At 44.9% G+C, this 25,708-nt stretch overlaps 1 protein-coding gene across 1 annotated transcript in view; it reads right to left on the bottom strand.

Moving 5' to 3' along the window:
* TMEM132B (transmembrane protein 132B) overlaps positions 1-25,708 on the bottom strand; it is a 207,430-nt gene that overhangs the window by 147,254 nt on the left and 34,468 nt on the right. The window contains exon 2 of the mRNA XM_088532500.1: positions 397-1,276. Within this exon, the coding sequence (XP_088388626.1) occupies positions 397-1,276 (880 nt within the window). The remainder of the gene's footprint in view (positions 1-396; positions 1,277-25,708) is intronic.

Genomic DNA, 25,708 nt, shown 5'->3' on the forward strand with positions numbered 1-25,708 from the left:
GCTCTGGAAATACCCAAATACTATTAAAAAGCTTTATAAAACAAGGGGAAGCTTCACCAACACAGTGGAAAACACCAGATCAATTGTCTAGCAAAATGGACCATAACAGTTATTCCGAGTGACTTACGAAGGCATAATTTACAAAGGCACAATTATCGCTAAAAGCAAACAGAATTAAAACAAAGAATATCATACAAAAATTAATAGCTCATACTTTACATTTCCATGTTCCAGAAATACGCAGATTACTCAACACCGTTTGCCATTTTCCCCAAACAGAGAGCAAATGATGACATTTTCTCAAAAAACATAGAATGTAGTCAAAGAAATTACTTTAAACATTCATTAGTCCCTCTTTGTAGGCTACTTAGTACACAACACTTCAGATTCACTTACCTTAATACAAACTGGTCTGCTAGTGAGCCTTCAGCAAGGGAAACATGAAAGGTAACAACGTCGCCTTCTTTTACAGGACTAAGCGGTAAGTGGATCATGATGTTATCATCCAGCCTCAGTGCAGACTGCTTTAATTTGTCATGATTTGGGTAAACAACGATGCTACCAATCCTCTCCATAGCTGGCAAGACCTTGTGCTCATTATCTTCACCTGCATGGATATTGTTTTCCCATGCAGCATCCTCAGGAGAACATTCCCCATCCGCTGCATAAATCTGATAGAAGAGCTCCACAGTAATCCCTTCCAAGGAGGCCATTTGCTCTGAAACCAGCGGTGAAGGGGAGCTGAACCAGCTGGGAGACAATTCCAGCTCTGCAACACATAATCCGAGGTGACCTTTCAACCTACAGCTGGCCACAACTTCTCTAGATTCCAGGAAAGCAAACATCTTCACGCAAGGCAACGTCTCCGCGGAGTTATAGTCATCCCAGTCCTTCCCCGCGATATAGAACAAGGTTTGTATTTTAGGTTTGTTGGAATATATTGAGCTGTCAAGTATGTGCGATTTTAATTTCCAGTTAAAAGTGAATTCATCTGTGAACCCAAAAGATGCAGTAGTCAGCATGAGGTCCAACGGAACAGGCTGTTCAACAGAAAAAGGTCCATACGTGGCATTTAAGATAGGTGGCAGTTTGGCTTTGTATATAAAGAACGAATCCACCCTAGACTGCAAACTGGAGTTCCTCATGATGTCCTGGTTGGCCTCTTTGAGGAAGAAGGAGACGTCAGCATTGCAGATGTGCGGGCTCGCGGGGAGATACGTCGGCAGGTTGGAAAATCTCTGCACGCTGTCCATGATCCCTCCTCGGCTCTCCGCCACTGCAGGCCAAAAACAAGAGCAAACAGAAAGCCAACTCGAATGCTTGCTTAGCAACCCCTCCGTTTGCCTAAAAAGCAGCGTATTGCCAGAGACCATCACCACTAGCAACAAATATGAAATAAATTGATGCTAGTACAGTAGAATAAGTGTTTTTACTAAAAGCTAATACACTTAAAATCTCCTATTATATTGGCTGCATAGCTCCCTTGCGACCTTCCCCCATCTAAAACCATCTTTAAAGTCATCTAAAACCATCTTTAAAGTCATTTAACAAGTCCAGGATGAAGCAGGAAGGGGAGACTGAGTGATAACACTGGGTCTTGCACAAGTTCCAATTCTTTTTTCTGGTTGGCTTTCATTCTTTTACAGCCAAATCTAACCTAAGGCTTGTTCCCATCCACGTTTCAATTTGCAAAAGCAACCACCATATTGCAGATGAGTAGACAGTAAAACAAAATGTTTTTTCTTTAGACTAACATTACTAGCACACAATGCATAATAGGCTGAGATTTGCAAAGTCACAGCAAAACTAAGTTGGGATGGATAATTTGACTGCAAATAGATAGAAACTTCATATTCTTTAAACCAAAACATTTCATACAAAATAAATACAGGTTTTGATAGAGGTCTCAGTGGACTGGACTTACAGGCAAGGGTGAACTTGAGCAAAGGAGGAATATTTTATGTGCAGAAGGTTCACAAAGGCATAGAAGGATATTTGGGTTAATTCCAGCAGAGAATGAAACACATTTGGAGCTCACAGACATTACTCTAACACACAATGGTCAATCCTCCAGCCAGCACTAGAACAATTTTTCCTGGGCAACAAAGATTCCAGAGGGAGGGATGTATCAAATAGTCTGCAACTTGGGTCTATCTCTAATTAATAGCGAGATTTATTCTACCAGGGCTGCAATTCTAACAGAAAGAAATGGTGGGTCTTTTAAACTAACAATTCACACAATACAGAGAAAAAATAAACAATTACATAAATACAAGCAGGAATGCAAGCTCCTGAGACTGACACAGAAGAAACAAATAGAAACAAAATGAATTAAAAGGAAGCGTTCCCAAGATGTGCAGCAGCAACGAGGGAGCGACGGCCGACACTGACGTGCTGCTGCCTCCCCCGGAGGTGGATTGGTGCCAATTCCAGCACCAAAGTCACCAAGTTTTGGCAGCTCCCTTACGGTTCTGGTATTTAGAGGGCCCCTTTCCATGGCCCGGCTTGCCCGGCAGAGCTCACGGCCGCAGGGGCCGAGACCAAACTTGGATCCCGTAAAAGCTCAGGCAGGGATGGGGGCAGCTGCTTCGGTGCTGAAAAGTCAAATGCAGACAAGCACCTTCCCAGATTAATTAATTGTAGATAAATCCGGCTACATTTGAAAGCAATACTTCCAGGACATCTCATTTATCATGGAAACTGGGCTTCCATACAGATAAGCCAAGGACCTGGAGCCGCAGCAGAACCCTCGATCTCTACACGAGCAAAAACTGACTTCTCCCAAAACGCACCAGATTGAGGAAGAGATTTAAACACTGACATCATTCCAGAGACTAAAGAAAAACTGGAAGTGAGGCAAAGCTTAAATACATTTGTATTTACATTACAGCTTTCTTTTCCCCCCTCCCCTCCTTTACGCAGATATTTTATTTCCCTCGGGAACTGATTTACAGGAACTTTAAAAGGGATGGCTTTCCCTTCCCTCGATTTCATTACAGTGGCAACATTTGGCCTTTTTTTGAGAACTGGTACGAGGCCTAGGATATCAGCCCTCTATAACTCAAACAAAATGAGACACAAATTTTGTCTGAAAGCTTATATGGGCGGCCATAAACACCAGTAGACAGGGCTAGGCTTTGTCCTAGAACCAGCCTGCAACAAAATATGATATCTGAATTTAGTAGCGTTTTATGATGCTGTAGGAACATCTAAAAAGAAATACTCCACACAATGGCAGGCCAACACCCGCCTTTTTAATTCGGCAAGTCAGCGCCACGGCATCAATCTCCCTACAGTAACAACCAGGAACAGGCCGCGTTCCCAGCTCTCTGATGTGCAACAAAGCGACTGATAAATCACCTGCTCCATTAATAACCACTTCAGCAACATCAACAGAGGGTAGAGCACTAGATCAGAGCAGGGGTTACTCCTGATTGTGAGGCCAAGAAGAGCAAGAGTGGAGGCAAAGGGGATGGAGGCCGCACACCAGCATCCCCATTGCTGGGAGCTGCTTCCAAGGCCGGCTGCTTCTCAGGCTCCTTTGGGATCAGGACATTGAGCGGAATAACACAGGCTCGACCAGAGCTTGGGATGTTAAGAACAGGTTTGCAGAGGATGATTCGCCCCTTTGGAAACACCTCTATCTGGACTAAGTGAAAAACCAAACACATGGAGGGACAGGTCGGCTTCCAGAAGATCTTGTCCCTCTCGTTTTGTGCCCAAACCCCCTTCCCCACCTCCCAGCCAGGGACCACCCTGCAAACTTGGAGCCTGCACATGGAGGAGCAAACTCATTCCTGGTGTTTCTGAGGATGCAGAGGGAAGAAATCGCAGTGCACAACCAGCCCCAGAGTGCTGGCAACAGGGGGAATCTCCCCTCCGGATCAGCTCATCCCTTACATAGAACTTGCTTTCTGTTGTCTTGGAGGTTCTTATTTAACTGTAAAAAATATCCACCGTTTTTGTTTTAAATCCAGATACGCCAGTTGGGCTGAAGACATAAAATGCAGCACAAAACTAGGGCACATGCAAGCCCCTGGCTGTAGATCACACTGTGCAATAAAAGCCTGATACTCACCCAACACAAAGATTCCTCCATGCTACATTTCTCAGATTTCATAAACTCTAACGAGCAAAACAAATAGTCTCCTATAACATAGTAGTGGCAATGGGAGGTCAGCATTATAAACTAATGCTTCTCTATTAAGCTATAACTGGGGGGAGGGGGAAGACCTTAAAATTTATCTTTCCATAACTGAAGACAAAAATACTCTTTTTGCAGCATAAAACCAAATTTCAAATCTAAATCTTACCCCCAGTTCAGCTAATTACTTACCAGGAACAAAGTTCCTAATGTCTTAGTAATTCAGAAGTGGGAGGTGTGAGAAATAGGAAGTGCTTAAAATATGCAACTTTTCCAATATTTTCTTTCCTGAAAACAAACAAGAAATCCAGCCCTGCACCTGTGAAAACTGAATATGAGAAAATTTGTCTTTGCAGCAGCATCATCAGAATTGCAGCATGAGATCATATAGACACTCCTCTTTTTCAAAAAGAGGAATAATTTCAAGTAATGTGGTGCCAGTAAGTGCTGTGATGTTATCCATGACTCACGCAGAAGCAATCAATGGCTTGTCTGTATAGGAGAAAAATCACCAGCCCTTCCCACCAGCCCTCACTACAGGCCATAAAGACCAAACTATACACGTACATTATTCCAATACAAAAAAGGCTCTATTCATAACAATTATTTTGCTCTGGAAATGCAGCCATTATCCTAGAATAAAAACATATTATATCCCAGAAGAGAGCCTCTTCACATGGAAAGCTATTCTAGAACTACTAAATTACAGCAGACTAATTAATTCTGGAATAGGTCACTTTTATGCACACAAGGGTTAAGAGCTAATTACTGCCACAGGCCTCAGCCACGGGAGGAGACACGAGATGATTCGTCCCATGGGGAGATGTCCAGGATGGCACCTGCCCGCAACCCTTGCCCAGGTACAGCTGGTGACACTGCAACGTGCAAGTTACTCCACTCTTAAACCTTGCTGCAAAAAATGATGACATTGCAGAAATTTACCATGAGATGAGACTCATGTGGGCACCACAAATAGGACAAACTTGGGCTATGCCAAGTTTTTAGGATGCCTAGGTGAATGCCCCACTCATGCCAACTCTGATTCATTCAGCATTTAATAAAATAACCATAGGGTGGATGGGCTGGGTGCACATCACCATCTACCTCCTGCATTCAGAGTCCATGCTGTGCATTTTAGGCAGGGCTTTTTTGCCTCTCCTTAATATCATCCCACCAAGGAACAACTTCTATCACCCAGCGCCCAGAAGCAGCCTTATTCCTTTCAGTATCAACTTAGTTACACAGTGAATCACCCTGGCACAGGGGTGAGAAAGGGACTGATAACAGCATCACTCCAATTGCACTGAAAGAGTTTGAAGATACAAATGATACTGCAATAAATAGCTAGGAAAGGTTCCCAGCACTGTTTTTTTAAACAATAAAGTCAGACCAGTTGTTGTCAACATATAAAACACTGTAGCATAAGATAAGATGATAGGACCCCTTTAAACTTACTGCATTCCCTTTTTAGTTATCCTCGTTTGATCAAAGGATGGAACAGTACTCAGAGCCATTTTACAGTCCATACTCTCAATCTCAGTTACACATTTGTATAGATAGAGATTCACTTTGCAAAATGTTGCTGGCCAAGCAGCTTTTGAAGACCAAGGTAAGAAAAACGATGCAATTAAAAAAAAAAAAAAAAAAAAATCTGTTCAATCCAAGCATCCAAAGCTGAAGAGAACTTAATTAAATTGTGCAGGTTTTGGACAATGTCTCAAACACGTATCTGGAAATGCCTCCCTCAAACTTGTGCTGCTGGCTCTCCCTGCACTCTGCGTTGCGGCCTCCCTCTGCAGCGGTCGCCCCATCGTGTTGGACATGGGTATCTACACCAGGCACACGCTCCAGGATACCCTCTAGTAAATCACAAAGAAGGTCCCTCCAGAGTTCATTTATCCTCTCCTAGACACTTATATCTTAGCAGGTGATAAATCACCCTTGGGAGGAGTCTCCACCTCCACAGACTCCAGAGCACTGAAGGGGGCCCTGCTTGGACACCGATGTTGGCGGTTCAGTGTCTAAGGGCAAAGGACTGTTGGCCCTTTCCTTCTTCATTGAAGCTTCTTCTCCTCCTACGCTTCATGTCTGTTTGCCCGTCACTCCTCTGCTTCCAGAACAGCATGAAAGCAACATCTCCTTTCCCAGAAATCCTTCATCTTCTAAAATACATATTTTTAAATGCAAAATTAAACCATGCGTATGATGAAACCCCGATGAAGCCACAAGTTCACTAATAAATTGTATTATTGTGTTCCAAAACAAGTCAAGTGCTTTGCCCGCACATCTTAGCAAAAATATTGTGAGTGAAAGTTTATGAGCTGGCGCTTACTATATTTTTAGTCTGCATTCATTTTGCACAGTCACCCATACTGAAAGACATGCACATAGCAAGGCCACCTACAGATAGTAATAAAACTGTACTGTCTGAAAGGCTGCCTATAAATCTTATTAAAGTAATCCCCTCCCTGAATCCAGATTATTACATTCACCTTTATGGTAAAATAAAAATTAATTTTCTCAGCTATAATAAGTATATGATAAGAAGGCAACACTTGGGACTAAATAAAGATTATAATTAACTCCAACTGAATAAATCTAAATTTAGCTTGGACTAGCAATTTGTTTCCATACACTTGCTTCAATGGCTGCATGAATAGGCATGACAGGATTAGCATCCCAGGCCAGCTCCAGCGCTCCTGGCCTAGAAAGGAGCGTGGCAGAGTGTAATCCAATACCCAAAAGGCCTGAAGATTAATTCAGGACTCTCTATCAGCAAAAGTTGGGAGAAACACACTAAAACAAAAGGCACAGAAATGCCGTTACCCAGCAAGGGAAGCGCAAAGTGCTGGTCTCCATGGACAGCACGGCTCCAAATCGGCGCGCGCAGACGCGACTCCCGGCGCACGGCTGGGGAGCCCCCTCCTCGCCAGCCTCTTCTCCCTGCCTTTGCGGTCCAGCATCGGCTTTCGGGTGCAAGGAAAAATGGGATACGGCCCTACGGGGCTCGGGGTCCGACCCGGGCTGGCCACCGCTACCCGCTCTGCGGTCCTTCAGTGCTGCGCTGCAGAACAGACCGATGCTATGTAATGCACGCACACAAAATGGGAGAAGATAAACATATCAAACAAATAAATATGCAGAGTTTAGGCTTTTTTAGTTAGAAATGAAAAGCCTTGTGGCAGCATTATACATGGCATATCAGAGATTTATTTATTTTCTGAGGAAAGAGACTCCACTTACAAAAGGATGAGGAAGTGCCTCATTAAGGCACTGCCTCATTATCTGACCCACTCTGGGAAGATGCCGGCTAATAACTTTATTACTGAAAAGGAGGAGTTCAGACATGCTTATCAAACAGGCCGTATATCCATCCAGCCAGGGAATAGCGTGCAAAACGAAGCAATAAAGTTACTGTGCTCCTTCCTCCGATCCCACGTGCAGGCATCTGATTTGCCTGCATAAGAAAAATATATCAGTTATAAAGCCACAGCTGCATCGTTATTAACACCAGCAGTTTAGTTCGGCAAGCGAGGAGATATTTATTTCTGAAGATGACTGTCTTTAGCTGAAAGGTGATGCAGTCTAAAACCAGAAAATATTTTTATGCTGAAATAGGAGTATATATGGAATGTCTTCGACTGCTCTAACACTTTCAGTTCACGGCGCAAGGGTTTGACTTTCCCGAACAGGGACATCCTGCTCCTGAGCACTGCAATACCCATTGCTTTTTGAAACCCCCCAGGCTCAACCCAGGCCCAGAAACAGCAGCTGTTGTTAAATTTCTCACTACTACTAACATAGAAATCTAGCATCTTCGCAGCTTACAGAACAGAAACTTTATTTCACCATGGAGAAGAGATCCCCTTTCCTCCAACTGCTACCCTCGTGTCAAGCCCTGGAAGGACCTGAGATACAGGACATTAAACCTCTGGCATTTCTAAGTGTAGGAAGGCTATTCTGGGTTATGTTTGGGAGGTTTTTATTACTCTTTCTGAACCCTGCACAGTGGGAAACATGGTAACTTAAGGTACTGGTTTTATGGGGGACAGTGATACAAAAAACAGTCCCAATAAAAAAAAATTTAAAACTCTCTAAAACATGCCTAAAGTAGGTTTTCTTGAAACATATTGGAGGTGGTTTCACTATCTGTGCGTAATGTGGCCATCCCCTAACCCCATAAAATCTTTATGCCATCACGTATTCTATTTAGTAGTCTCTATCTTGCTCTCTCACACACATTTCTAGCCAAAGTCTTTCGTGTTATAAACATTTATTCAAACGTGTCTGATAGAAAGAGCTAGAAGTTAGATCAGCAAACATAAAATATATTCCACTAACGCTATTTATGTGTTCTGCAAAAGTATTTTGTGGTCCCATCTGCAGATTTTGCAAAGCTCAGAATAACGGAGGTGCAGAGCCAGGTATTCATGACTTCCCAGGTCCTCTGAATTCTCTCCCTAATCTATTAGGTCTAAACTATTTGCTTTCCATTATGGAAAAGAGGATCATTCCAATGGATGAAGGGCACAGAATAGACGCTGAAGGTGAATCTGTACAGAGAAGGCTGGAGCACGAAGCAAACATTTTCCCCAAAACGCAGAATCAGAAATGCGGTGAAAAATCTGCACGGTCTCCCCTTTGAGATACCAACAACCCCATTCCATTTCCCCCTTCTCTGACTAAACCAATAAAGCTATTTTCAGAGCCAAGGTTTTTTCAGCCCATACGCTAATTCCCGGCGTTTTCTCCGATGTCACCGGCAGCAGAGCCCATGCGGCGCTGCTCCCGCTCCCTGCATCGCAGGGTGCAGGGATGCTGGAGCCCCCCAAGAGCTCTGTCATTTAACAGGACTATTTTTACTGCTCAGATTGCTTGGCTGGGTTGCTCTGTGGCCCGCTTGCCAGTTTGGCTTCAACGAGAAGGGGCGATACAGTTGTTAGGAGCCCAGGAGAGCGTTTCCTGCATCGCATCCACCGGCAACCAGGAAACGGTCCTGCCAGGTGAAATTAGGGCCATTAGCACAGCAGCGAAAGGTCACAAATCCAGCAGCTGAACGGACTGAGATGCAGGGACTATTTCCAGTGAAACAGCAGCATAAACACACCTGATGAGCCAGGGTTTCTATATTGGTCGCCCGCAGGGAGAAGCCGCCTCTGTCTGCACGTTTTGTGCATCCTGCCCCTGAACAGGCTCCGGTGCAGGGTCTTTCTGGCTTCCAGGAGGATGTCAGAGCTCCCAGGATTGCCAAATCCTGCTCTTCCTTCTCGCTACCGAAGAAATTGGCCTTAGGGCTACTGGTGGGACTTGCTGCTACGGAGCAGGTTAGGAGAGGGCTCCCTATGGCTGTTATGTGAAGCAAAATCCATCTTCCCCCGTGATATTTCATAAACATCAGAAAATGAATGTGTGTATGGAACGCATGCATATATTCACCAAACAGAAAGGGGCCTTACAGGGGGAGCACATCCCCTAAAGGCACCAGGTGATTGCAAAAGTAAATCTCAAGTATATGCTCTAAACCATTAGCAAGCTGAGAAATATTTGTATTCAGTGTTAAAACATCGATGTCACACAAAGCCAAGAGACTGACAGGAGAAAGGTGAGGATTTATGTTAGCTGAGGTCTATCTGTCACAGAGATAGGAAGGCTGAGAGAGCCCTTTTATTAAAATCACTCTCCTGCTACAGATATTGATCTAAGCAGCTGAGGCTGAATAGCAAGTGCAGCCCCATCTCCCACAAAGTTACTCAGGAGTACAGCAGCAAAGAACTGGCCAAAAGGCTCTTGTGCTCTCTACCAGCCCCAAAGCACCAGGGACCCCCCTCTGCTCCCCAGCCCCTGCCGTGGGCCGCCCATCAGCAGGACATCCTGCTCCCAGGTTGAGTTCACCAGTAAAATAATCATAAGGGAGAAATGCAGTGATGACTGCATGGCTCACCTTCTGTTTGGACCAGAAAATATATACTATATATACTGTGTCTTAAGGATTCATCCTTAAACTGGCCTCAACATTTCTGACTTTTCCCTCAGGTTTCAGCCCCAGTGTGTGGGCTCCACCACAGCTCTCCCTCTGGACCAGGGCACGCACATTTTAGCTTAGGTTTTTGATAACCCCAATATGTGACAGTGGTCAATGGGCCAAAGTATTATGTTAAAAAATGAAGCACAGAGTAGTAAAATGAAGTTTGAGCCTAGATACATCTGTATTCTCACTCCCACATATCATACAGACACATCATTTTAGAGCCTTTCTGGTTCTCCCCACAGAAGCTTTTGCCTTTGATGACACCAAAAAAAAAATTTTTGCATGAGACAGAAATTAAAGAACATTAAAATGCTGGCAGCTGATTCTCCAAAGGAATCGGCGTGAAAACGATAAAGTCGCTCCAGAGCCTTGGGCTTTCACCAGATTCTCGTCCTGTTGTTTAGAAGCTCTTGGAGGAAACAAGCTCCAACCTGATGGGCCCAAAAGGCCCAGGGAAGCTACAAAAGCAGCTTACAATAAAACCCCTGTAAAGTTATTACGAACACAGATGTGTCTTGAATACACAGAAAATCCTCTGTCTTACCAACACTCAGCCATATCCCCCGTGACTTTAATCCCAGGAAAAGTGGGTGACACCCATGGCCACCCATGCCACAAAGGGATGCATGAAACTGGCAGCGCGGCCACCAGCCCCAGCTCTGCCCCACGCTGTTCTACCTGCCCTTAGCAACCCAATCCCGGCTCGCCAGGACAAACACCTGGGCTATCCAGGCTGGTTTAAGCTCTACTTGCCGTTTCCCATGGGGAAATTTCAGCACAAGCCTGTCCAGTTTCAGGACAGAGGCCCGTGAGGCCGTGCAGCCTTTTAGCCGTGTTAGAAAACAAAGGCAAACGAGAGCTCCGTGGATCTACGGATTCACCCACTATTAGCTCAGTGATAGCCGAGCCTATTTTCTGAACCCAATCTTTAACCTGCACTTTGCATTGCTCTCAGAGGCAACCAGTATTACACTAACTAGGCTCCCAAAGCAATATGTGCTCTCAGACTCTCCTAGGAACACCCGCACGCCCCTGGCTCTGCAGTTCAAACATCATTAAGTTATCAATTTATAACTGCCTCTCAAAGCAGAGCAGCACACACACACATCATTTCTTTCCTCTCTAATGGTAACTCTGTTTTTTTTTCCTACCCAAAATAGCCAGAACAAAAGTTGCTGTACTCTCTCATATGCCTTTACTTAATTCAACTTTCTATTTTTGAAATGACAACAGCCTCAAGCAATTCCATTAATTTGTGATGCAGTAAAAGGGCTTTGCATTCCTAGAGTAGTTCCTGACCTCTTCCCCTGCTCCCTCGCTTACTGAACCAGCCCCATTCAAGCACATCCCGGCGTCAGAACAAAGCATATTTTTTCCACACTTGAATGCATTATTTTAAGTTTTCAGTGCACATTTGACATATTTTACAAATTCATGGCAGATGCTGTCAGAAAGGACAAAATAACCATCCCTCGGTAGCGCTTTCCTCTCACCGCGGTGCTCAAAGGCTGCAGCCCGTCACTCCTCGTGAGCTGGACGGGCTGCAGCTTCACCAGGACTTCTTGGGTGCTGCTGCCTCTGCCTATGGGAAGCTTGGAGCTCAACTTCCAACTCCCAACTGCTCGGGAGGAAGACGCCCTAGGAGCTCTTGTCAAAACTTTGGTGGGTGAAGAAATGTGAAACATTATTATGGCTTACATATTGTGAAGCACCAAACACGGTTATCTTGCCGGCAGACAATTATTAACCGAGAGGCAGAGAATAAAAATTGTCAAGCCAAAAAAAAAAAAAAAAAAAAACAAAGTTTGGTCTCCACAGATGAGGTGACACTTGATGTGTGTTCACTTGTGCTAATATATTGAGGCAATAAAAGATAATGAGCATCAGGGACGGCATTTTCAAACTCTTCAAGCGTCGAGAGAAGTGAACTGGATGAGATTTGAGGTTGCCCACGAAGGCAAGAAGCTGGATCTAATTCCTTCCTTGGTGACAAGGCAATTACACAGCTGGGCAGAGGGTCTGAGATGCTCAGCTATCATGGCCTGACCCAAGGGACCCGCTAGGAAATGACAGCTCATTAACGTGACATTAGTTTAAAACAATGGACACACATCAGGGGCTTGAGCGAAGCAGAAAGCACTCACCTACCTGGCCAAAGTATTGCAAGGGCATGAAACAGATGCATGGTAATTTACAGCAGCATTTCCAAATTTGACTTATTAGTTTTGTATTGAAGCAATTCACAGATACCAAGAGGTAGCAGACCAGTAAAAATCCCGAGGATTGAGACCCCTGGAAAGTCCAAGAACAACCTTTGCACACCACATTGGCAGTCCTTGTCAGCTGTTTCAACAAAAATGCAGACACGTAAGAAATACAAGTGGAGTTTGGATCAGTAATAGTTTAGCACAGAGGTTGGAAAGCCAAAGCGCTGGCCCCCAGCTCCTCGGTGCTGATCCTCACATCAACACATGTCTGTGGGCCCAGTTTTTGCTTTGAATGACACCAGTGTAAATCTGACGTGACCCCCTCAACCTCAATCACAGCTGAAAGGCCGATGAATTTCTAGCCCTGTCCTGCTTGCACCCAAGGCGGGAGCATCGTCTCCCCAGCACAGTCGTACCCGCCACGGCTCCGGCCCCCTGCAAGGTGGGATTTGCTCCCTTGGGAAAGGCCCTGGCCACAGACAGAGGTGGCACTGGGCCGGTAGGTGCTGGTGACACCGCTCCAGCACGGGCCAACATCGGGATTTGCCAGCAGGCACTGCAGGGGAGCAGCGGGAAGCAGGGCTCTCCTGCCCATGCTCAGCTACGTACGGAAACGCCACCAGCGTGGTTCAAGTTTGAGTCAATTCAAGTCCAGTCTTATTATACCCAAAACTGTTACCTCTCCAGGAAGGGAGGTGCCCGGGTGCACCTTCACCCTTGCCCAGGAATCAAATCCTGCAGAAACTCAGCATACAGCAGCCTTCCACCTTCTGCTTTGTCTGCTGTTTATAACTAGAACCGAGCACGTAATTCACACTGCGTAACTTATCCAAGTGACTTAGCCCTGGGAGCTCTCCAAGTGGACAACAACTTCCTCATACTTATTTGTCTAAAAATATTAAAAAATAAAAGGTTTCTTTTCCTATATATATATATATTTTTTTTTTTTTTTTTTTTTTTTTTTTTTTTTTACAGATGATTATGAACCTCTGCTCTACCTTTCCAGGACTTGAGCTCCTGGCTGGCTGGCATCAGAAAGATTAATCTACCTCTTTCTTACTCTTAAACCTTCAACTTCTCTCGTTTTGGGAGCGGAGGAAAACTCATGCAAGCACAAAGTTTCAAACTTGCAGTTCTAAAACTTAGATTCCATTATCCTAGAGATAACATATAAGTGTATAATGATATGTAATAAATTATCATTTGATCTCGTATCAGAGAGTTCAAAGGGATCACAGCCAGCTGGTGCTAAAATAAGCACTTGCCAGAGGCTGCAAGAGCAGGAGGAGGAGATGAGAAGGGAGAGAGACGTAACGTGCTCTGACTTTGGCTTGGCAGACTGTCTGAATCCCTGATACGAAGGGGAACATTTCCCAAATCTACCAACCTGTTTAGGTCTGAGCACAGTCTCTGGAGCTGACTTGGGGCGAGAGGAGATTTTCCACCTAGAGATGCTAACGAGAGGGGAAGGTTGTCACCAGTTAGTGCTGCACAGGGACCCAGTTCAGTACTTGGTTTGTCCCCCATTTGTCAAGCTGAGAGCAGGATGCAGGACGAGCCTCGACACAGGGACTAGGAGGCTGTAGCTGCAGCCAGCCCTTTTCTCCCCTAATCTTGTTCAGGCAGATACAGCATTAGAGAAGGGATGCACAGATTGGACTTAGAGAAGCCAAAAATCACTTGTCAGTTTGTTCCCTTTGCATGTACTTTCATACACAGCACTAATACACAGATTACCCTCCATTCTTCATTAATAGACAGAGTTATTTACAAAGTTTTTTCCATAGAAGCACCTTTAATAAACGCACAAATTGACTCTGGTGACAACAATTTGTTTCCCTCAGAAACAGCCATAATTAAAAGGTCCCTGCCATGAAAAGGGAGAGAGAAACCTGGGCAGGAGAGTCACTAAACTACTGACACCAGTCAGATGTGGGTCTTTGCTCTGAATTCAGACACATTCACGGCTCCTCCTCACCCTGGAACACACAGATTTTAAAAAGTTAGGTAACCAAGAAAGCCAAGAACCTATCGCAAACACACTATTTCTGAAAATATTGCAAAAATTCTTTATTAGCTTTCAGGGAAGACCTCAACCTTGCCACCAAATTAGCCAGAAAGTAAAGGCATTTAAAAAAGAATAATAAATAAAAAGGAAAGGAAGAAATGGAAACCCAGCCAGGACAGGCAATAAAATACACAGCTAGCTGAATTTCTAAACTTTGGACACTGACTGCAGTTCTGTATCTGAAGAAAACTAAATAAATAAAAATAACAAAAGTGAAGTATTATCGAGTTGTCTTTGCTCTAGCATATAACACACATTTCTATTACCCTTTCTAGATTAGCCAAATGAAGATCAATGTATCTATAAAACTCAATGACATGTTAATGCAAACCTTAAAAAAGATAAAATGCCTTTTATCTCAGTCTTAGGAAAACCTAATAAAGAATTAACAGTCCATGAAGCCATGGACTTTCACTCAAGGCTTTACTTCATGCTAGGACTTCCTACTCTATTAATTTTTAGCAGACAGGTTTCCCCAGGCTTTGGGACACGTTGGTACAGTTGTACACTGCTATTAAAACGGGGTCTGTATTTTCCATCAGAGGGGGATACAAACCTCGCTGCAGAGCTGTGCAGCAATACGGGGACTTAAAACACAGCCAAAGAGGCTCAGCGGGTGACAAGCATAGACTTCAAGCAGCTGTTGACACGGATAAATTTGCAAAAAGGAGAAATAAATATTGATTTTGATAATTATCTTTCTGACGGGTAATGAATTCACGAGCCAAAGCCTTCATGGCTTTTTACACCTGCAGGATGAGCAATTTGGATCAGCGCTTATTTGCGACATCACTGAGTTTGTACCCAAAAAGCAGCTGCCAGGAATCTGGACTGACACTGGATGCTGAATCTTTACAGTGAAGAATTCAAGCACATCAGTGCAGGATTCTCTCCAGATGTGGCCGTCAGCATTCATGAACCTTTGCCCCTGGCCAGCTGACATACTGCTCCAAGTGCTCCCCTATAGTTATTTCCACTGACAAACATGTGGCAGGAAGACCAAAAACTCCAAATGCCAGTATGTAAAATCAAATTCAGTCCAGAAGCAAATTAAATCTAGAAGAGAACCCAAAGTGTTACCAAGTTGTTTGCAAAGAGCCCGAATATCTGCAGCCAGCAGGGACTTCAGGGCAGCACAGAGGCTTCCCACCTCTGCAAAGCAGGAGGCTTCCCTTGGATGCCCGGGAAAGGGGCCTTGGAGCTCTGGATCCCTGCGTGGGAACCCACAATAGGGAGGAAAGTGGCAACTTTCCCGGCAAGGAGAAGGTGCTGGGGACAGGCAGGAGGGAGCGCGGGACGAGTGGAGAGAAAAGAGGGGGCAGCAGGAGCAGGAAGGAAACAGGGAAATACTGCTGTGCACTGTGTGGTTCAGACCTTCATCCTTTGTGGCTTGACATGGAAAATTCCACCACCAGGCCCAAAAATCTGCTGACAGCCCCTTCTGAGAGTCACCGCTTCTAAGACCTCTTTAGAAAAGCTTCACACAAACTTCTTACTCATTGTTTGCTTTAGTAAACAGACCTATTTGATACAAAGCAAAAATCCTACCCTCCACCTTTCAAACACACCCTTTGAACCTCACCATCTCCACTGAATTTTTGATGAAACTTAGAGCCAAACAGTCACAGGCAACAGACTATAAATGAACATCCCCTCACACCTTCCAGTTCACGAATGTGCAAAGCTGAAGCTTAAACATGGAAAGTGAATCAGCCTAAGAGGAGGAACTTGTCAATCAAAGCTTTTAATGCAAAAACCCCAACGAAATTCAGGTTTAACCTTAGCAGTGACCACCCGTCAGAGCATGGCACTTTGACTGCTTGTCAGCAACCTGCTTTGAAGAACAAGGATCCTGCAAAAGTCTCTCGAAAACTAAGGAAAAAAATGCACCTAAGTATTCTGCACCCATCAAGGCTTCCCAAAGTCTGCAGCCAAATGAATTCTTAACAGGAATCAAACCCTGGAGAAGAAACAACACAGATTAAGGGTTAACATACAGATATAGCTTCCATAATGCTTTCTCAAGAAATACAGCACTAGTCCCACTAGATCCTACTAGGATACAAGGTTGCACAGAGAGATCCCAGGTTTTTCCCAACCTCGGGCTCCAAGGAAGTTGAGTTGTCCAATGAGCAGCTCTGTAGCACATTTGGAAAAGCATAAAATCTGGAGTGACTTCAGCCAGGAATGTCAGGTTCCCAGACCAGGACTCCCCAGTCCCCAAACAGTTTCTACCGACTCCAGAGGGACGTGCAAGGGAATTGGTGCCTGCAGGAAAAAGGAGATGTCTCCTCTCACATCTGCATGTTCTAACTGAGCCTTTGGCATGGGCCACAATAAGGTTGTCTCAATCAATTTAATCATCTGGTTAGCCCTAGATTTGGCCATGGAGTGGCCCGTTTTCCCCAGCACAGTCTCTTCAGGAGCTTGTTGCTTGAACACAAATAGGCAAGAGATCCACAGGAGATGATCATACTTGAAACAGAACGTGTTTGTGGTTTTCTTCAGGAGTATTAGCCTTCAGAAATGTGGTATATTTATTCATGCAGTTAATTGGATAGATTCTAATAAAACCAATATAAAAATGGATAAAAATATCTATTCATTCTTGCAAGTATAGGAGTAAAAAAGAAAGAGAAACTTAACTGATCAATAGCCTCATCTAGCTCTTTTGCTGATTAAAGCACTGTTTCTAGCATATACAACTTGCAACAAAGACCCCAAAGAGTTTATTTGCCCAAAGCAGAAAGCATCACAAAACCTTTAAAGCGAATAAATCAAGCTTCATCTTTTGAGTGTAAAAACATCCCACCAGAGCACGAAACGGAGTCTGGGAGGCCCCAGCTCCTGCAGCACCGCTCAGGGGATGGGAGCAGCCCTGGGGAATGAGGCGGCCAAGGCTGGAACCCGCGCGCTGCCGCGGACCTGCCGGAACCCCGAGCGCTCGGCCCCCACTGCCGCCACGTCTTGTCGTTTTATCAATGAGAACCAGAAAGGGGCTAAAAACCAGTTTTCGCTGCGCTTTATTACGCTTTTACCTTAAGTAAAAATTGATTGCGTCTCCTTAACAAATTTCCACCACAACAAACCAATTAGTGAGGCTCATTAATTTTTCATGCATGTTACTAATGTACATGAATGAGGCTGACCTTTCAGTGACGAGTGTAGCATACATTAGAGCAAACTGCACTTTCTTCACCTTCTTTTCGTTGATTTACAGCAGTCACAGCCCATCTTCCAAAACACAGAGCATGACTTTTCAGAGCTGACTTCTCCCTTCTGCCACCTAACATCAGATCACCCCTTCCTGGTCCAACCTGGGAACTACAGAAAGCTTGCAGAAAACACTTTTTTTTTTTTTTTTTTTTTTTTTTTTAAATTAAGGCTTTCTATCACTACTGAGAAAGATGCAGGATATGTTGCTAATATATAGATGCAGCCATTAAATCAGTAAAGCAGAAATAAAAGAATTTAGGAAGAAAATGAAACTTCTGCCTGAGTAAGGAGCTCTGCATCAGGCAGTAAATCTGCCTGGCGCATTTTTTCCAGTGTCACTGCACACCTATTTGCCCCTTGTAAAGCTCAGCATTGATTTTTAAATGTTTTCATTCACACTTAGGAGCTTTCCGGGATTGGACTTTATTCTTCAATATTATCTGAACAGCAAAACACAGGAATAGATTGCCTGGGAGCACTGTAGGGTCTTCATAGCTAGGAGTCTTTAAGGATAGCAGGACAAATGTCTATGAGGATCTGTGTAAGTACAGCTGGGGTTTCCTTGGGGCGGATGGAGGAACTGAATAACCCTTTAAGTTCCCTTCCAGTCCTGCTTTCCTATGACCGCCCTCTGCACCTATGAGAACTAAAAGCGTTAATCTTGGCCCTCCGAAACACCGGCAAAATCTCAGAAGTTGGGAAGATGAGAGGTTATCTCACCTTTGGTCATCTCTCTAAAATCTGGTTATCTCAGGGCTGATCTCAAAGCTGATCCATAAAACACACTGAGTTTTTCAGGTCTAACTAGTCACCACAATACACTGTGCAAAACCAAGAGCACCTCTTCAGAAGCTGACACATTTCTAGAGCAGTATTTTCTGCATCTGATATAGTCTGTTCACAATATTGACCTGCTCAGCTCAAGACTGAAAATACACATATACTTATCTGTACACAAACCTGAGACTCAGAAAGACAAAACAACAGACTTTAAGGTGTATTGCTAGCATATTATTAAATGTAAAGATTTAATGCACAAATACAGAATGCAAAAAAAAAAAGACTGCCATTCCTTCATGATACACGATAAAACGAATATGCCAGAATAGTGCCAACACTTTAGTAAGCACAGAACTGAAGATAACCCAAAGATGACACAAGGGAAAGACAGATTAAAAAGCCTCATTCAGCTCCAAGAGGAAGGAATTTCATCACAAGGAAGCAACTTCATTCCTTTCTTCAAACCTAACTCCTTATATTTCTCTAGCTTGGGGACCGAGTTTTGCAACCCACTGAAATCCCTTCCCTTCTTATTTCCACAAGCCATGATATCAAAGAGCATCCTTGCCCTTCCAGCAGATTGCAAAACCATCTGGTTTGGCCCTAATTCTCTCTAGCTGGTGTTCCCAGGACACGCTATGAACACACCTGGGAGCCTGGATGGACATTTGCCACCAGAGTTTTGGAGAAATTCAGCTCCCATCTCACGTAAGGGAAAAGCAGCCCCAGTTTCAGAACAGTGGGGCAAGGGCTAGAAGCCCTTCTGAGAATCGCCCCACAGCCACCACAAAGGAAGGGACAGATTCAGCCACTTTGTGCCACCCTCCATAGACACCAAGGGGTGAAGAAACCCAACACTTCATCTTTCTATACTATGTTGCCTACACCCCAACACTTCTGCCTGCGCACAGCCCACACCCGTGTCCCCCAAGAAGGCAGCCTTGAGCACAGCAGGCTGAGGAAACTCCCAAAGGAGACCAAAATCACAGCCTGAGAGGCAAGAACATCTAGTTCATCCCCTCTCCGACCTTGGGAAGCCGTTTAACCTCCCTCCGGCTAACGCTTCAGGCTCTCCCAGCCTTAAAACGAGCATTCGCCGTGGGTGTCAGTCACGCTCAGAGGGTTAATTTGTTAAAATACGGCCAAGTGGCACGTACTAAGAAGCATTATCCAAGTGACAAGTGCTTATGCATATTTTATGAAGCATCTTCAACCACGGTTCAATGTATCCAAGAATACTTCTCAAAAATGGCAGATTCTGGAGGGGATTTGGAGAGGAAATAACATATAGAATAGGAGGACAGATGTTGCTAATTTATGATGCAAAGACTTTTTACTGAAAAAATGCACATTTTGCTTAAGATTTCTCTACAAAAGCTATTATAATGCTGATTTCCTCTTTAGAATTTCACAAACTCATCTCTATAAGAATCTGAGCTTGGCTCAAAAGTTTAGCTTGGATCAAAAGTTTGGATCAAAAGCAATGTCTGTAACCATCAATTAAGAAAAAAAATTCTCCCTCATTTGCCTACGTTAACAATTTCCTTAAAAAGGAAGAAGATTTTTTTTCCCCGAGTTAAACAGAAGGCAGAAAGGTCAAAAATATTCCACAGGAACAAGAAAAAGGTATTAAACTGCACCATATTTTATTTGCAAATTGCCACATCTTAGTAATGAGATCATTTGGGTGTTAGCCCTTTGGAATAAATATAACGGTTTAACCCAACTACTCTTTTTCTTCAGATTAACTTCTCTGTCACTCAGCAGGGCAGGAGTTAGGACACAAAGTACTGACTTTGTCCGGGTTACAGCAAGTTTCTGCTCTCACAGCTTTAACATGTGAAAGAACCTGAGTCATTTTCAATGCAACTAAAGCTGCAACTGCTGGAAAACCTTCCTAGTCTTGCATGGGTCACTGATAGGTTTCAATATTGCACATGTATCTACAAGAAATCCTCTTTTTAATGATTCCACTTAGAACAACTGGATAAGATCCATGCTGGCAGTGCCAGGGATCATTCTGCCCATCCATCTGCCACCAGCACCAAGGTTACTGGGACGGTGTCCCATGACTAAACGCAGAACTGCGACACAAAGGTGACTAGGGGACAAATGAGTCGTAGCACCCATAAGTCAGGAAACTAAGGCAAGAATCTCTCCCCCAATGTTTTGCGCTATATTGGCTCAAGTACTCTACTGGTTACTCCTAATGCTTTCTGCATCACAACACGATCCTGCTTTTCCTCTCAAAATTGAAGAGCATTTTGAATATGACTAACCTAGCTCTCCTTCCTTCCTCTGCTGCTCTCCCCCAAGAGTTTGGGGATAAAAATATGAGAAACATGTTTCTCATGTCCTACATACAGGTTCCTATGCAGTTTTTTTCTGGTCAAAAGCCTCCCCATATGGGCACAGAGCTTTATTACTCCCCCACAGCTCCCAGAGACAACACAAACATGCTAGAGAGCAGATTACTTTATACAAGGTTGCTGAAAACCCCTGGGTTTCAGCAAAATCTTCCTTGTATGTAAATATCAGTTAAAAATAAAAGGGAGAAAACATGCTCTGGCTGCTGCTTCTGGCACTCGACTCGGCCCCTGCAGGATCATGCCAAAGTACAAATGAATGGCAGAGAATCGCGTGCAGATGCTGCGCTGAAAAACCTGACACCGGTCCAGGACCCGCACTCTATCGCGCGACAACTTCTGTTCCTAAATTAAGGCCACATCAGTATTTCACACAAGGTGACATTAAGACAACAACAACATAAATAAACCCTCAAGGATGCCTAAGTCAAGAGTGAAAATGTAGGAATCTAGCTCTGCAGAACCACAGGTAGAATGAGAAACGGGGGGAAAACAGCTGATATTGCAGCCAGGGCAGGTAGCAAAGGGGGTGTCACTGCAGTGACAGGAGGACATGGACTGCTCATCCTTAGCTGCGTGCAATTCCACCCTTCCCACCAGCCCTCCTAGCCCAAGGAACGCTGCAGGTCTGGTGTCCCCTTCGTTTGCTCCGTGCCATTCAGGGCATTTACAGCACGGGCTGCTCAGGACAGCACAAAACAGCTCGTTTCTTCCCTAGCTTTTCTTCTCAATACAGTAACACCCTACAGCTCAACTAACCTTAACCCACTTTCTCCATGCAGCTCCAAATGAGGCTGCTGCTCTATTCCACAGCTGGAGTAAGGCAAAGGCCAAAACACTCACCACCATCCAAGGGGTGTGACCCAGGATGCCTTGGATTTCTTTTATGGCACATAACATTGTCCATGCTCAGATCCCAGCTTTCCCTCCCTACACTTCCAAAGGTGCTTCTCAGCACTCCTGCAGATCAGGACCGTGCAGGTGGCCCAGAAAACAAAGCACAAGCAATTAGAGACCCCCGATGAAAGCACGGATTACTTGGCATCACAAAAAAAGTGGCGGCGATGGCAGCGAGAGATGCTCCGTAATTAAACGGCAATCTATTCCGCCCGATACCCATGGCCATGGATCATTCCAGCCCAAATGATTAATGACTGGCAGAGCTAAAAGCCAGATCCTGAGCAGGCGGGTGGGGGTAAGGAATGTTAATTATAAGTAGTGCTGATATCTACACTTACTGGAAGCAAAGGGGACTGGCCGATACCAATTCGGAGCTGTTGCTGCTGCCTCCTCCCCATGTTGGGGCATTTTGGCACAAACCCACAGCGCCCAGGGCTGACATTCCCTATATTTCATGCTTCCCCATTTCCATGGGGCCCTTCTGGAGAGGGATTACCCTGAAGAATGCTATCTCACACATCCCAAACAGAATTTATTCTTTTTTTTTTCCCTTTTTCATCTGATAAGTTGAAATTTCTGTATACTTGTCTGCAAAAATACTGCATTACAAAGACATGCAACAAATAGCAATTGTTTATAGACTAGATTATTTATTTCCAGTGTATCTTCCTGTTTTTAAACTGGCTACATCTTTTTATCAGCAATAACCAAGTACCTTTCAAGATGACATCCTGTTTGGTTTATGGCAGGAGAACACATCCAAGTACCTTTCAAGCCTGCTCTTGCTGCATAGAATTCAAATAGCTCAATGAACAAAATTCAGTTTTGATGCCATTCATGCTATTTTCATAGAAACACAGAATGGTTAGGATTGGAAGGGACCTCTAGAGACCATCTAGTCCAGCCCCCTGCACACGCAGGGTCACCTAGAGCACGTGGCACAGGACTGCGTCCAAGCGGGTTTGAAGATCTCCAGAGAAGGAGACTCCACAACCCCTCTGGGCAGCCTGTTCCAGTGCTCTGTCACTGTTAGGAATTTTTTCCTTAAGTTCCTGGGGAACTTTTGATGCTTCAGTTTCCGGCCGTTTCCTCTAGTTCTGTCAGTGGCCACCACTGAAAAGAGGCCAGCACCATCCTCCTCAGTTAACAAGAGCAAAATCAGTTAATCAGTTGATGACAAGAGCAAAAGCATGAGACTCTCCCAAGCAGCAGCTCTTGCACCAAACTGCTGGGACCTGGAACAGACACACAGAGCTTCAGGGCAAGAGGGAGAAGCAACCCGGAGACAACGTGTGCAGAAGGGAACAGAAAATACATAAGAAATAAGAGGCGGAGGGCAGCCGTGCTGCACCAGGGAGGAAGCATTTCCATTCACCCACGGGCTGCGAGGCAGCCCCACACAAGCCTGCCTCTCGTCCCCCCAGTGCCATCCCTCCATCCCACCGTGGAATCACTTCACCCTGCCCTTCCCATCACCTATTTCCCCTAGAAATGGCGGATTCATGAGAGCAATAATCAAGCTTTTGTGCTTAATGCTTTTCATACTACTCTATCCCTTGCATTTCCCCAAGCCCATTCCAGGTTCTTCTCGGTGACACCTTCCCTTCAGATTCCTGCGGGAGCCTTCATTCCCCTCCCTAATTGAATTGTTGTCATGGAAATCATCCTTCTCTCCATCTTACTGAAAGGCACTTAAAAAAACAATACCACACACACCCTCTCCCTGCTTTATCACTTTTTATCACTTTTTTCCCTCATAGCAGCCAGCCCCAGCACCTCTCCTGCCAAAACACGGGCAGAGCCTTTCAGGTCCCGCAGCTATTTCTGCTGGGCCACAGAAGTTGGGCTCCAGCAGCCTGTAAACTCGCCAGCATCACAGCTCCCCTCTGCACTTCTGGGGCACGTCACGAGCTGCCTAACTGGGGTATTTGGGCACAACCATAATAAAACATTAGAGTGATTGCCAGTTTTGCTATGCCAGTTGTTTCCTTCTCAGGGCTACAGCATCTTTACACCTCAGGGGACATCAGCTATGAACAGTGCACATTCACAGGCACCGTTTTTTTTTCTGTATATGTATATATACAGGCAAGGTGTTAGTGCATTTAAAAAGAAATCTTGCTTACATAAAATGGAAGTAATTTTGCAGACAAAAGATTCATTTATTCGGACTGGAGGAATAATTACTGAAAATCACCCTTGACAAACTCCCATGTCCAAGGCTGCCCTCTCGAGGGCAGACCCAGGTCTATATTGCCTGAACTGGCTCCAAAATGGGGAGGAGGAAATACAGGTGCTCTGAATGTAAGTGAAATGCTGCAGACTGAGTTCAGCTGTGTTTCCATTAATGCAATCAATAGAAAGGTAGGGGTTACAAGGTGTCACCAGCACCACATGCAGAACAAAAGCAGTGCTCAAATTCCAGCATTTCAAAGCCCAAACCACCCACAGAGACTCTCTGCTGAGAACAGCTGCACTCAGGACACCCGCCGGGATCTCCACAAGCCCAAGGCACCGGCCGCTCTCCCATCCCTGTTCCTGCAGGCACTTCTGAGCACATCGGCTCCAGAGCCCTGAGCTTTTGCAGCAGCCCCAACTCAGGGGGTAAAGAGACTAAAAATGCCCCAGTCAGCCCAAGGCTGGAAAGGAAACTCCATGGGCTGATCCTAGAATTCCTACATCCTGAACAAGCAGCCTAGCGATGGGCTTTGGTCCAGTGATGGTGCCTCTTGCACAATCACCTCTCCTGCTTCCTTCACTTTCGAGCTTCCAACCCCAGCTTAACTTGATCCATGCAAACCCTGTGAGATGGGTCATGTTTGCTGAAAACCAGGATCAAGGCTGGACGCGCAGAATGATGACATCTCATCAACAGCTTATACTGAAGCAAGCAAAGACTTCATCCGCATGTTCAACTGGTACAAAGGCAAAAACAAGCATCAGTGTGAGGCCAAGGACAAATTTCAGCACTTTGTAACACAGGCCTGCACAGAAAACCAGGATCGAGACATCCTAAGCCCCAGCGAAGAGGACACAGGCAGAATTCAGCCAAGACCAAGGCCCCAAACACTCTCAAGACAGAAAGCAAGAAATCTGCTCCATGAGCATTTGCTGACAGAGTCCCATAGAGTTACTAATTAGAATGGTGTTTACAGTCTATATTCCATGTGATGTTTTTACTCTGATTAGTTTTTCTGTCACCTGCAGAGAGCTAGTTAGCTGAACGCAAAGATGTCAATGGACTTAATCAAGGAAAGCAGCACTTCAGAGAGGGAATTCGGCAAGCTCTGTCCTCCTCATTGCCGTTACGTTGTTAATAACTTTTTTTAAAAAATTGAAGGTGAAATCTAAGCAGAGTCAAGCTAGGTCAGTGCTCAGAACAGATACCTCCAAGGAAATGAATGAGCTGCAGAAATAGGTTATATTACTAATCTTTTACTCAACAAGAACGGCCCAGCTGGACATCACAGCTTCTAGAGGAGATACAACGCCAGGATCAGCACTCCTGCAGTCCAGGGTTTTATAGCACGTCTCCTAGGATGAAGCATGCTCTTCACAAGGTCTTGGCAGAGGCATCTAGTCTACCCAAATTGCCTTGCAATTTCCAATGGGACAAGGCTGCTTCCCTCCCTTCCTTCCAGAGGGCCACCAATCCCATCCTGAGATTAATGTGGCACCAAGCTGTCCCTACGGACCCTGGTTCCTGCAGGATCCGAGGCTGGGTCCTTGGGAAGCAGAGCCCTTGCACCATGCAGGCCAGGGGCAACCCTGGAGACAGAAGTCTGTCTGTCCTGCTCCTAGAGACCCCGGATCATCAACACTGCCCTGGCAAACTGTACCCCGAGGCCAGGTAAGACACCTCTTGCTCAGAACACCCTTTTTGATCAAGCCTGGCAGCCCAGGGAGGAGAGAGCCCAGGCCTTGCGAGCCCTCTCCTCTCCTCTTACTTGCTCAGCACCTACGACCAGGGGAAGGTGCAAATCCACATCACTTAAAAGG

The sequence above is a fragment of the Tinamus guttatus genome, unplaced genomic scaffold (assembly GCF_059628265.1).
Source record: "Tinamus guttatus ecotype Peru unplaced genomic scaffold, ASM5962826v1 Tinamus_guttatus_pri_ptg000459l, whole genome shotgun sequence".
Lineage (NCBI taxonomy): Eukaryota > Metazoa > Chordata > Aves > Tinamiformes > Tinamidae > Tinamus > Tinamus guttatus.